The sequence below is a fragment of the Fusarium verticillioides genome, chromosome 8 (genome assembly GCF_000149555.1).
Source record: "Fusarium verticillioides 7600 chromosome 8, whole genome shotgun sequence".
Lineage (NCBI taxonomy): Eukaryota > Fungi > Ascomycota > Sordariomycetes > Hypocreales > Nectriaceae > Fusarium > Fusarium verticillioides.
Window position 1 is genome coordinate 373,704 of NC_031682.1, and position 12,315 is coordinate 386,018.

General features: G+C 47.2%; 6 protein-coding genes across 6 annotated transcripts; 4 read left to right on the top strand and 2 right to left on the bottom strand.

The window, feature by feature from the left end:
- Nucleotides 1-238: 238 nt before the first annotated feature.
- FVEG_07642 (hypothetical protein) lies at nt 239-1,842 on the top strand (the record flags this gene model as incomplete). Its single annotated transcript, XM_018896318.1, has 3 exons — nt 239-241; nt 293-472; nt 544-1,842. The coding sequence occupies 3 exons, from the start codon at nt 239-241 to the stop codon at nt 1,840-1,842; spliced, it is 1,482 nt and encodes a 493-aa protein (XP_018753765.1).
- Nucleotides 1,843-4,323: 2,481 nt separating this feature from the next.
- On the bottom strand, nt 4,324-5,216 carry FVEG_07641 (hypothetical protein; the record flags this gene model as incomplete). Its single annotated transcript, XM_018896317.1, has 2 exons — nt 4,324-4,858; nt 4,918-5,216. 2 exons carry the CDS (start codon nt 5,214-5,216, stop codon nt 4,324-4,326), a joined length of 834 nt encoding a protein of 277 aa, XP_018753764.1.
- Nucleotides 5,217-7,201: 1,985 nt separating this feature from the next.
- FVEG_07640 (hypothetical protein) lies at nt 7,202-7,925 on the top strand (the record flags this gene model as incomplete). Its single annotated transcript, XM_018896316.1, has 3 exons — nt 7,202-7,316; nt 7,370-7,427; nt 7,487-7,925. The coding sequence occupies 3 exons, from the start codon at nt 7,202-7,204 to the stop codon at nt 7,923-7,925; spliced, it is 612 nt and encodes a 203-aa protein (XP_018753763.1).
- Nucleotides 7,926-8,280: 355 nt separating this feature from the next.
- On the bottom strand, nt 8,281-9,301 carry FVEG_07639 (hypothetical protein; the record flags this gene model as incomplete). The annotated part of the gene is made up of 2 exons (XM_018896315.1): nt 8,281-8,957; nt 9,004-9,301. The coding sequence occupies 2 exons, from the start codon at nt 9,299-9,301 to the stop codon at nt 8,281-8,283; spliced, it is 975 nt and encodes a 324-aa protein (XP_018753762.1).
- An 871-nt stretch (nt 9,302-10,172) lies between these two features.
- Nucleotides 10,173-10,778, top strand: FVEG_07638 (hypothetical protein; the record flags this gene model as incomplete). The annotated part of the gene is made up of 1 exon (XM_018896314.1): nt 10,173-10,778. The coding sequence occupies one exon, from the start codon at nt 10,173-10,175 to the stop codon at nt 10,776-10,778; it is 606 nt and encodes a 201-aa protein (XP_018753761.1).
- Nucleotides 10,779-11,357: 579 nt separating this feature from the next.
- Nucleotides 11,358-11,627, top strand: FVEG_16157 (hypothetical protein; the record flags this gene model as incomplete). Its single annotated transcript, XM_018905395.1, has 1 exon — nt 11,358-11,627. The coding sequence occupies one exon, from the start codon at nt 11,358-11,360 to the stop codon at nt 11,625-11,627; it is 270 nt and encodes an 89-aa protein (XP_018753760.1).
- Between the last annotated feature and the right edge of the window lie 688 nt (nt 11,628-12,315).

Genomic DNA, 12,315 nt, shown 5'->3' on the forward strand with positions numbered 1-12,315 from the left:
AGGCTGTCGATAAAAGTCCAGAGCAGAATCCGACGTTGGCATTAAGCTACATCGACTTTCCCTGACCTGGCAGCGAGTTACTACAAAGGATCTCCCATTGCTACCCAGTGTCACTCAGCAGGCTCTGACTACATCTTTCTGCTACTTTATTCGTCATTCACTCTCACCTCGCAAGCACAAAGTTGAGCACAACATGGCGCATTCTTCTGAAGATATTTTGCATCGAAAGGATGGCCCGATGGTAAGGTCTTCTGCGTCTTCACTTCTCCAATGCAACGCTGACACATTTTAGTCATGGCCCCTATGGTGGCGACTGATAATGATGGGCAATCTGTCCTTCTTCGTCATGATGGGTCAAGTCCTCGGTGCTTCCATCCCACCCATGCTTCTTCCACTGGTGAAGGACATGCATGTGAGCAGTACCAAAATCTCTCAGCTCGCAAGTTGGGGCACACTTTGCATCGGACTCGGAGTAAGTACAATAGCCCTAACTCAGTCACTAATTCAAGTTCCATCGACGCTGAACATATTCTCGATCATCAGAATATCTGGGCACTCCCCACCGTCGCATACATCGGTAGTCGCTATACCATCCTCATCGGTCTCGCAGTGTTCACCGCTGGCTTCTTTTGGCAGGCCCGCGCTCAATCCTACGAATCTCTACTCGCAGCCCGTGTCATCGGCGGGTTAGGCGGTGGTGTTGTTGAGGCACTCGGTCCAGTCGTCGTGGTGCTCTTATTTCCACGCGAGTACGTCGCCAGAGCCATGAGCGTATATTCATGGGCTTTGGGTGCAGGTGCTGTCTTTGGCCCTCTGATCACTGGCTACGCAGTCGATAATCTTGGCAGCTGGAGGTATCCGAACTACATCTTTGGTGGCATCTGTGCGCTCAACCTTGTCGTCATGATATTGATGTTTCCCGAGCCTCTTACCAATATTCGAGTCCCCGGCGACCCCGAACCCTCCAATATTTCCTTCGAATCGGTCGATGAAGAGCAAGTTGGTGAGCCAAAGGAACCCTCGGATGAGGTTGGTGATGCACAGCAGTTCGAGACTCGCCCACCGTCAATGGCCACGTTCGAGCCATGCAAACCCGGTGCACTCTGGTTCAGACGGTCGTTCTTTCTAACCCTTAAGCACAACCATCCACCGCCAAACTTCTTCTATCTTGTCGTGGAGCCATTCGAAATACTCGTTTCTCCTGCTGTCATCGTCACCGTCCTGCTCTTTGGCTTGTCCATCGCAGGCACCATTGCCACTTCGGTCCTTGTCTCCATCACCTTCTCTCAGCCCCCGTGGCTCTGGACATCTGGCCAAGTTGGCCTCTACAATGTTGCTCCCCTCTTGGGCCTACTGGCCGGTATGCCGTTTGGTGGTGCGGGGGCGGATTGGCTAGCTGAGAGACACTTGCGACGCCATGGCGAGTTCAAGCCCGAGTCAATTCTGCCTATCCTTTTACCATTCGCCATTGCAACTCCGATAGCTACGACACTCATAGGTGTTGGATTCCAGCGCGGTTGGCACTGGGCTGTCGTTGGGCTCTTTTGGGCCATTCTCAATGCCAATCTTACGGGAGGCTGTAACGTTATGATATCGTATTGCACTGAGAGCTACCCCAAGAAGGCCATTCAGATTGGTGTCGTGGTTAATGTTATCAAGAATGTTATTGGCTTTGGTGTATCTTACAGCACTTTGGATTGGTGGATGAAGGATAAGTACTTCATGTTCTTGACTGTTGCACTGGTCATTTTTGTGCTCTTTATCGCTGCAGTCCCGTTGTGGATTAGTGGACCGAGCATTACTCGCAAGACAAAGACATGGGTGAGGTATGAGGAGGAGTAGGGTTTTATTCGAGGCTGAGTCCTGCGAGCTTGGAAATAGTCTTCGCATTTTGGTGCTCTTCCCGGGTCGAGGTTGGAAGTGGCAGCATACAACGAAAGCCCAAGGCCGGGTTTGGCAGTCAATGTAACGTCAATGAATTCCGCATATTCCGCTAGGATAAGCATCTTTTTACCTCAAATTGGGCTAGCTGAAACGTTAGACAAGCCACGGTGCTACCTCTTTATCATCCAAGACATATGATTAGAAAGTCGGCAATAATTGCCAGAACCCATGCTTCAGCTGGTAAAAGCTCGGCAGCGATATGCCGACAACCTTGCATAGAAACATGATCTCCACTCCAGCGTACTGTCTATATAACCTTTTGAAAACCGCCAACACAACATATTTCATTCTCCTTCCCGTATACTAGCAGGTCTTCTTGACGCTGAGGCATATTATTACTCTATCACCTTTTCCATCAGTACGCCTTTTGTCTTATTGCAAGTCACATACTACTATAAATAGTAGCCATGCACCTACTATCACTCCTTGCCTATGCTACTATTGTCGCGGCGGCCACAGATGTTATCACAGTAGGTTTAAGATAAGCCAAGTACCTCTATCTCATGGTCTGATCTCTTCAGGCAAGAGTCTACAGTAAGACCAACTTAAAAGGGTCGTATAAGGACCTCCATGGCTATGGTTGCAACAACGTCACACCCAGGTACCGATAGTCCTTACGAGCCGCTTTGATGAAGCTAATCCTGGAACAGCACCTTCAAAGTCGAGAGTATTCACCTTCGCCACCAAACATTCTGCTACCTGTATCCGTAAGACTGCCATTTTATATTGCTGAGTGCCAGTAACTGATGATCTGCAGTAAGAAGGATTGTAAAGGGTCGAGCATTTTTACATCGAGGGATGTTGATGACTTGAGGCAGGACCCGACTCTTTCTGTCCATTGCTACGATAATTCGAACTAAGCAATTTTTCTATCTACATATAGGATCGAATTTCATGCTGATATAATAATTGCTCTTTATCCCACATACTGCTTCTTTAGTAATGCGCATCTATGCTCAATCGCTTAGGTCGGTGTTTTGTAGCAGGAACGAGAATGCTGTGTAGGATGCCGATGCTAATCCAGAGTGGAATATGCCATTAAATAATTCCATATCGTGGCTTCTTAACCAATTATGAAGTAATCCCACATTGGCCCGTAAGCTCCCAACCAGAACCTTCTCTCTGTCGCCACATAACACCTAATTGGAGAGAAAACATAGGCACATCCGGATGCGGCATGTTCTTTAGGTCATGGCAGGCAGCCGCAATCTCCAGACTTCAATTTGTAACAACAGGCATGGTAGTTGGTAAGCGTCGCAACGCCCTGATTATAACCGCAGCAGGTTTCATCAATGACAGTTGGTACATGGCATTCTGGGTCGTGGACAATTGCCAATATGGCATCGGTTGACTGGTAGGTTACTGCGAATATTGATCCTGCAGCGCACGACGCTTTTTATGCTTGCACAGAGCTTCGTCTGTAGATGAATTTTCTCTTTCATCAACCTTGATAGAAGACGTTCCAAGGCTTGAGCATAATCGACAAGTTTGGTTAGTACTACCGGTGAGGTGCGAAGCAAAAAATGTGCTTCGACCTTGGTATTTTTGGGAGCCGACCCTTGAGGTATAAGCTCCGTCGTTACCACTACCAAGAGCCTCGTAAGCGTAGGTATTTTTCATTGTGGTCTGTTCGGGTCTCCTCGTAGTCCCCGCAGTCCCAAGCCCCCGGGAATCGATTTGTGAATAGTGGTCCTTATTTTCATCGATTTTTGGTTCAAGCCTTGACGTCAGATCCGAACCAGGAAAGCCCGCGGAAAGGTCTATTGTGCCGAAGTCGCAAGGATCTGGGAACACTGGATGCCAGGTCAGCTGCAGAAACTATATGAATTCGAACTGCAGGCCATAGTTTACTCGCTATTGGTGATTCTGATAGGCTTGCTTGATAAAGTGAAGGATTCGGTTGGTGGTTCGAGTACTCAATTTTCTCTTACTGGATGCCCAACGAGGAACAATTTCAGCTCAGTGTCCCTGGCGGGTTGCCCCCTTATATAGCAACATCTTACTGGTTGTCAGCTTGGTTCGCCATGGTCTTATTGGTGCGGGGCTGTTGCTGTTGCCCCTTATGAGGCAAACAAGGCGCCCGAGGCGGATTCATTTTCAGACAACGCACGTTGATTGTTGGAGTTTGATTCTGCCTTGCCAGTTTTGTTTCCCGGGTTCTAGTCTTAAATCCAAGCCAAAGATGACAAAAACTAATAGTTTCAAAACTCTTTAATTCGTAGGTTTAGAACGCTATAGAGTCAAAAGACTAAAGGTCTTGATAACTATAAGTATAATATTCTTGCACATACCTGAAGATGTACATCCCGTGGAGTATTCCAGATACTCCTTAGAAACAATGGGGGAAAAGGTAAGCATAAGCAACAAGAATTTATGACTTCATACCCATGGATTCGCGACACTTCCGAATCCCTGGCGCGCGCCGCTCTGGGCGGAGTTTGGCACAGCACCAGTACCCCGCCAGCCCCCTACAGTAACAATAACAGCGACAATCATCTGCATACCAAACATAAGCACCAGTCTAGTAGCGAAGGTTCCAGAAACAGGATCCAAGCTCGAGTATGGGGTGAAGGAGTACGTTAAAGTGTAGCCCAGCCGAACAAGCTGGAACGGAAACGCCGCACATGCCGTGAGAAGCAGGAATCTCGCGGGTATGAAGTTTGGGTGCGACTTCATGGCTGTCACGCGCTTTCCTGTCCACCAGAGCCACCACCCTACACTGAATATCATGACGAACAGCATCATGCAGGTGCCGATCTGGTTGAGATGTTGTGAGAGGACACCACCGGGGGCTCCAAACTTTGGTGCTCCTCCGTAGGTGGATAGTGTGATGCCAGCGGTGATGGAGAGATGAGTGACGGCGAGGAGGATTCGTTCGGCCCATCTTTTGGGGGGCAGTGGGAGGATGACGTTCCTAGATGTCACAACTTTGTCAGTTACATTACCAGCCCGCTAGATGTTATTGATCCTTACACTTCATAGAGTAATCCAATTATGGTCAGGGATAAGCAAGCAATGCTTCCGGCAGTAGTCATGATAATTACCGCATTGGGAATCTCGGGATCATTGCGCTTGGCAATCTGGTACCCATCGGCAACGAACCGAAGTGGGAAGTACGAGAGAAAAATCGGCCAGCAGGTCATTCCAGCCTTGCCATGTTTCCAGACGAGCGGTAATGTCGGAATGAAAAGAATCGCGTAAAGGACCAGCTCTGCAATGGCAAGATTGGTCTTGTTGGTAGACGGAGGATCCGGAAGTGTGAAGGCCGCCATATCAAGTGACTTGATCAAAATGAACTGATGAACATGCAGGTCGATTTGAGCCCGAAGAAAGAGAAAGACCTAGGAAAGAAAAAATATGGGTTATACTTGAAGGTTGTTGAAAGACGCTAAATTTAGACTGATCCTGGGAACCGTTACCGAAACCGAAACCGAAAGCTTAAATAAATAGGGGATTCTACAGTGGGGGAACAAAAGTTCCGACACATAGCTAAAAAGGGTACTGTATTTTATTTCCTATATAATAAGCTATATAAAATAAATAAAAAGTAAAAAATAACTTTACCTAATACTTAAATAATTAAATTATTATAAAATAATATTAAAAGCTATATATAAGAGTTATAACTATATTATTATTAAGTTTATAGTTTATATAAAATTTAAAAAAACTTACTATCTTTTTAAACTATAGTAACTAAATTAATATATTAATTATAATATATAAAAAGTTATTATTATATTATTTAAAAGGTTAGAAAATATATATTATTAAGTATATATTATTATATATTTTATATAATTTATTATTTAAGTTAAAAAATAGAAATTAAAGCTTTAATTTCCTTAAAAGCTTAAAAATTAACCCTTTTACTATATTTATAAATTAAAATTAAAATATTAAATAAAATTACTATATAGTAAAAATACTTTTAATAAAATTATTAAATAACTTAAGCTTTTGAATAAATCTATTAGTAATAAAATTCTTTTTTACTTTATTAGTTATAAAGAATTAAAATAATAGCTAATTTTTAATTTTTATTAAATCTTTTACTATATATTTAAAATACTTAATCATTATATTTTTAAGATATTATTATATATTATTATAGTTTAGCTATTTAAGATTAAAATAATATATATTATAGCTTATTTAATATTAAGCTTTATATTTATATATATAATTAAAAAATAAGGCTGATTTTAGCTATGTGTCGGAACTTTTGTTCCCCCACTGTAGTACTCGTAGATCATGCTGTAGTATTACGCATTGATGTCTAAGCCATCGAGGATTTGAATTGCACAGGAGGCTACGCAGCTTGTTTGGTTGGACGGTCAGCACGATGAAACGTGGCTCTCACAACATTACGACGATGAGGAATAGTGATATCAGATATTATGCACAACCTGAACTGAGACAATGAGGCTACGGCGCTAAGACAAGACACACACGCTCGTTAGCGTCGATTATCTCCTTGATGATGTTAGTTGGTCGGAACTCCGGGTCTCGGCGTCTTGGGCTGGGCTGAGAAAACCACCCAATCAAGACGTTTCACTCTTGAATTAACTGCCGAGATACCACGAATAGAAGACGATTGAATTTGAGCTGCATCTTCTGAACTTTCATATTGGTTGGTTCAGGTTCCTCCTCGTTATCCAAAGTTACGTGCTACAAGATGCTCAGGCAAACGCGCTCAGACTGCAACATGGACGACAAGATCGATGGTACCGGGACTTTGCCAATTTGGTCTTTCAGATTACACATTTCACAAAGGTAGTAGTAAATGAACGAAAGGAAGTGTCTCAAAGATCCTCGTGTTTAATGCTTTTTTGCTGCGAGCGGCGTGTCTTCTTCTGGTTTTATAGGAGCCCTCGCTGTGCTGGTGACATGAAGCAATCAGATGCAGGCTCAGGCGCACAACGTCACCAACGTCAACGCAGGTTCTTCAGGCAGGGACAGCGAACCAATGAACCAAAGAAGCTTCACTTGTTTCGTTGAACTCTTTTTTTTTTTTTGTTGATTCTATTTTGAATGGTTCAAACTCTGTTTCTGTATTTAACTCGCACACTGCCTTGTCTGTTTGGAGCCACAAGTCTGCAATGGCGGGCCTGCTGATGGCTGGATTAGTGAATCAACAAGGCAGCGATGAACAGCCATAAGTGCGTCTCTTCTAGTGCACCTCTGTTTTGGTCAGTGTCAACACAGAACAACAAATGCGAACCTACATCAACACCACACACCGTCGCTTGAGAAGATGGTAGCCCAAGAGGAACAGTCGCGCAAACGAGCTAGTGGCGAGGCGCTGATCAACGAGGTTGCTAGTGCCGTTCGCAAACGTCCCAAGCGGGCCAGGTTCATTCGCGGGCCAAGTAAGTCGCTCCCAAGATTGCTCGATGACATTTTACTAACACCTGTGGGATAGAACCACTCAGAAGCACGATCCTAGGCGGCGGTGAGGGCGGCGAGCCTCTTACCCGTATGTGTTTACCTTTGCGCCCTAGGGGCTGAAGCCTCTTTTAAAACCCAAGCCTTACCACAGTGGGAGAGGATCTGATAATTGGTCTGAGGATGATGAAGATGAGGCTACTCTGAAACGTGAGACGGATTGGCCTGTTCCCCCGACGCGACTAAGCCGTACTTCAGGCACATCCGGCACAACATCTACTACGGATATCACTTCTATGCGCCTCCCGGCTACCGATGGCTCGGCATGTGCTGGTTGCGGCTCATCATCTCACCGGCTCAATATCTGCATGAAGGCAGGCTCCGTGACCGGTCTCATGAAAGGATGCCCATGGTGCAACACCCTCAACCACAGTCTCACCAACTGTCCGGACACAAAGCACGATCGAGCCATGCAGCTTGAATTCATCCAGATGCGCTCCAACATGCCATTCTTCCAGCCGACGCAAAACTGGGTCGATGTCGTCCGCGCTGCTGTCGCCGATGGCCACAAGCCTCCCCAAGCTTTCCTTTGACTGCCAGGTTCACAAAGAAGATGTGTAAGGCTGTTGAGTCCTTCCAGCAGGATCTGAATAAAGTCGGTATCAACGGACGCGTCGGACTTTCCATCGATCCGGACACTAAAGACTGGGATACTGTTCAGCGAAAGTTTCCTCAAGTGTTTTGGGCGTAAGACTGAGAAAGGGGGAGTTGGGTGAACGGGACAGGGGGGCATAGGTTACTGTATGGAAGAGACAGTCGGCGCGATGATAAAGATACCATGTTTATAACACGTCCCATAGGGAGATCATGCTGCGACCTGCAATGGCGCTTTCATTCTTGATACTACAGTCCATCGCGAAATGTACATCTAAGTACCAGTGCCCTCCCCTACTGCTGCATCGGCAAAGGAGCTTTCTCTCTCCACAAGAGCCCACCACGCGCCTTGACCCCTAAGAAGTACTGAAACAGAGTATTCATCTCACCCCCGCCTACTGTGTTGACCATCACCGCCCACGACTGCACAGCCTCCCAAACATCAAGAAGAATCTCCCGCACAGGGACCGCGGGGTTGACCTTCGCAGACTCAACAATTGTGACAAAGACGCTCTTGTTCGTAATGTTCAACTTGACCGCGATGCACGCCGGGAGAAGCCCATTGATGGCCGCCAGGTCTTTGAAGACGTACCACCCCAATGGGACTTTTGGTTCAACTTCGAAGGGACCGACTGCGTTGCATTCGTTGAATGGCTTGCTGATGGTGAGATTCCAGAGCGCTCTTCTTATGTCGAGATCGGTATCAACTCTCAGTGGCTCGCCAATGTTCTGAAGGGGAGCTGAGGACGTGACGGTGTATTTGCTGTTAGGATCCGCAGCGCGGGCGGCAGTTGCTGCGTCAGCTTGTGCTTTGAGCTGTTGGTTCATTCGTGCGATCCCCTCATCTTGAACTCTTCGTTCCTGGCAGTATCGCGCATAGATCCCGTTCGGTTCTTCGCATTGCGCAAGCACAGAAGGATATTTGACGTGCGCCCAAGGCCACTCTGGAGCATCGTCCCCAAGCGGGTCAACTAACATCAATCAGCGCAGTTCCCTAGCAAGGGGGATGAAACGCACAGCACATCTTCCACATGATGCGCTCGCACATCAATCCAAACCAAGGAGACGGCGTCGCTCGCACACCAGTAGCGTAAAGCTCCTGGCACACTCTCTTGATAGCCGCTCTTCCATACTCGGTGATAATGTGGCTGATCTCAGGGCGTATGAAAGCGATGTATTCTGTGATGTGGCGGCGGCGGACACCAGGCTGCTCGAGGGTCTCGGGAGTAGGGACTTGACCGGTGTAGCGCTGGCCGGTGGGTTCCTCGAAGGGGCGTCTGCGCGGTGAGCACTCGAGATAGTGTCTCTGTGCCATCGTTGGCGCTCTTCGTTGCTGATGGGAAGAGTGAAGTTTTTTCGGTGGCGCGGTGCGTTGAGATTGTTAGGTGTGGTTACACAGCGCGGGTTGCTGCAGGTGGAAAATTTGCAGAAGGCTCATGTCCGCGCTCTGTTTGGGATTTGCTTCGAGCTTCGCTTACAGTGCAAACCAAGACCCGAAGGAAGGGGCTCCTCAAAACACAGATTCCAGCCAAGTTCTGTTTGTAGTCGCACCGTTCGTCTACACTGGCAGGTACCGCACTTTGAACTCTGCCCGAATCTCATCTCCAATGATTCCAGCGGATTTAACCCACTTCTATGAACAAAGACCCTCGATGGAATATTATAGTGACATTTTGTAGATAACATGATGAATTTCACCGATTCAAAGGCCACAGGGCAACCACACCAACCTCAACCTCGCCGTATCATGACAACTTCATTCACAACGGTACAACGTTTGTGCTTGTTCTGTAACGTTCAAGATAAACGGAAATGGCTTTGTGGAAGCCTTCGATTAAAGTTGCTCGCCTCTTTTAACTCTAATTCTCATTGTTTCCATCTCACAAAGTTTCTTTTACAGTATGCGCTGCCTTTCTTGTGTAATGCAAATGAATTGGAGTACACAGAGATCATCATCATGTTTCATAATCCATGAGGGCCCACTTCCTCTCGCTTGACTGAGAAACGAGGTACCACAAAGCACTGTATGTAGTCTCCTTCTGCCCGGCTCTCTCTCCCCTTCAACCCCTCTCGATCTCATCAACCTTACCTTTTCATTAGACATCACAAATTGCCGCAAGGTATTCCATACTCATTCCCTCATTTCAGTCGCTCTAACTCAGCTCTAGATTCAGCTGACCGCAACCATGGACAACAAGACCCCCGCCAAAAAGGATTCCCTGACCATCCAAGAGCTTTGGCGCCGTATGAACCAGCCCATCATCCTCACACACGAGGGCCCCATGCTTCCCGGCGACCCCAGCACCCTCCAGAAAGTCCCCGAGCTCAAGGCCACCGCCCTCGTCGCCGGCAATCTTCTCTGCGGTCTCCGTCTCGAGAGCCCCTCCGGCGAGACAGGCAACATGGTCGCCCCGAGCGATCTCTGGAAGGATGCCATCATCTACCAGGGTGACACCAGCGGCGAGCGACCAGCCATCGAATCTTCCAAGCTTCTCCGCCGCAACGTGGAGCTCTGCAACATCCCCCTGCCCATCACCAGCAAGCGCGTCATGGATAAGAAGCTGCCAGCTGGCTACCGCAAGGTTGAGATCAAGTTCAGCTTCGTCGATCCTAGCGAGGGGAACAGCCAGTCCAAGGGACTCATTGAGATTCAGGACTCTGAGGTTGAAAAGGCTTTCCTCATGTTTGGCCATGACCAGGACAATCATGGCAAATCGCTGATGCTTGAGGAGGTGGTTGACGGGGGCGAGGGTACTGAGGCATGCTGGGTTGTGGACATGATCAACCCCTGAAGCACTGATGTGATAGATTCTCAGCGCCAAGATGGGAACTGGAGGTTGGATTATCTTCCTGGTGAACCTGTAGTCTCAGATGGTACAAGGGAGATCCAGACAATCAATTCACAATTATTTCTGTAGCTGGAATCCTCTTTCGTGATTTGAACAAAATGCTAATCCAGAAGTATTGGAAATCTGTTATAGTTTTCATGTGAATATCGCGATTATTCAGATAATGATATCTACATCAGGCACAGCGATCACAAGAAATCACCTGCTGTGTTCACTCTAACATAATGGCCATGCAAATAGGTTTCTAAGGAGTGGTAGCCACTGACAGGGCTCAACAGCTGTTGGCCACCAAGACCGCCAGTAGATGTGATTCAACCGCCCCCCCCCCCCCACCTTTGGGCGTTTGTTCTCACTGGCTTGAGTGCATCTCTTCTTCAACTCTGCTCAGCTCTTTTTCTCTTCCATCGTCACATCAACGCCCTCTCAACGGCGCCCGAAATTTCCGCAAAGACGCCCACGCAAGTAATCACTCCGGCTCATGTCTTGGCTTTGTCTAACCTTCTCAAGCTTCCCATCTTCACCATGCCGCAACCTCTTTCGCAGTCGCAGGAAGCCACTGCTGAGATCATTCGCGCCGCCAATGTCGATAGGCCGGACAATTTCTGGCCTGAAGTTGTGCCAGAGCTCAATTTCTTTGTCGGTTTTGGTAGCAATAAACACTGGAACTTGCAATTCGAACCCCCAGCCGGTGCTCAGATCACGAATGTCATGGGACCCTCTGATGTTTGTCCTGGCGCCATGGTGTACTTTGGAACTAAGGAAGGCATCCGCAAAGCTTTTCTTACCGCCTAATTCCTCTCCAATGCCCAAAATGTCTTTCTCAAGGTCATTAGCGTCTCTCAAGATCTCAAGATCGTCAGTCGCACAGCAAATCTCCGCCTTCGTGTTGCTGATATCAACGAATACGCTCAGCTAAGCGACGTTTGTCCAACTTACCCTCTTGAGTCGTCTGGGCAGCTTGCCGTCTTGCTTTTGCCATACAGAAAAGAAAGCGAATCCACTTCCTGTGGCTACAAGGTGGAAAAGAAGGCACTTGTTTTGGAGACGGTGAATGGTGGAGCAAGCAAAGGGGGTTACCAAATTGGCCACATCAAAGCCGCTCAGATGAATGGCAAAGGGCAGCACGTTTTCTTTGGTCCTCTTAAGCCTGTTTGATAAGTCTCAGAATATTAAGGGTGGCTTTTTGGTACACAAGTCCATGCATGTGGACATCTGTCTTTGTTGCCTGCCGTTTGTGTAGCATAAAGAGATCTCCATCTATGGCCATGTCAATTAGCATACGTACTGCCAAACTTGCCAAACACTTCACAAACTGCTCTTCCGTGACTTTCATCTTAATTCATTCCCTAAAGCTGCCCAGATCATTGAATTAGCACAAGCTTACTACTTAAGCCCTCATTACAAGTCGAGAAGGACAACTTCTTCCGTCCCCTTCAATCAACACACACCAACCGTCTGTCCACCATCTTTTTACGAAGTC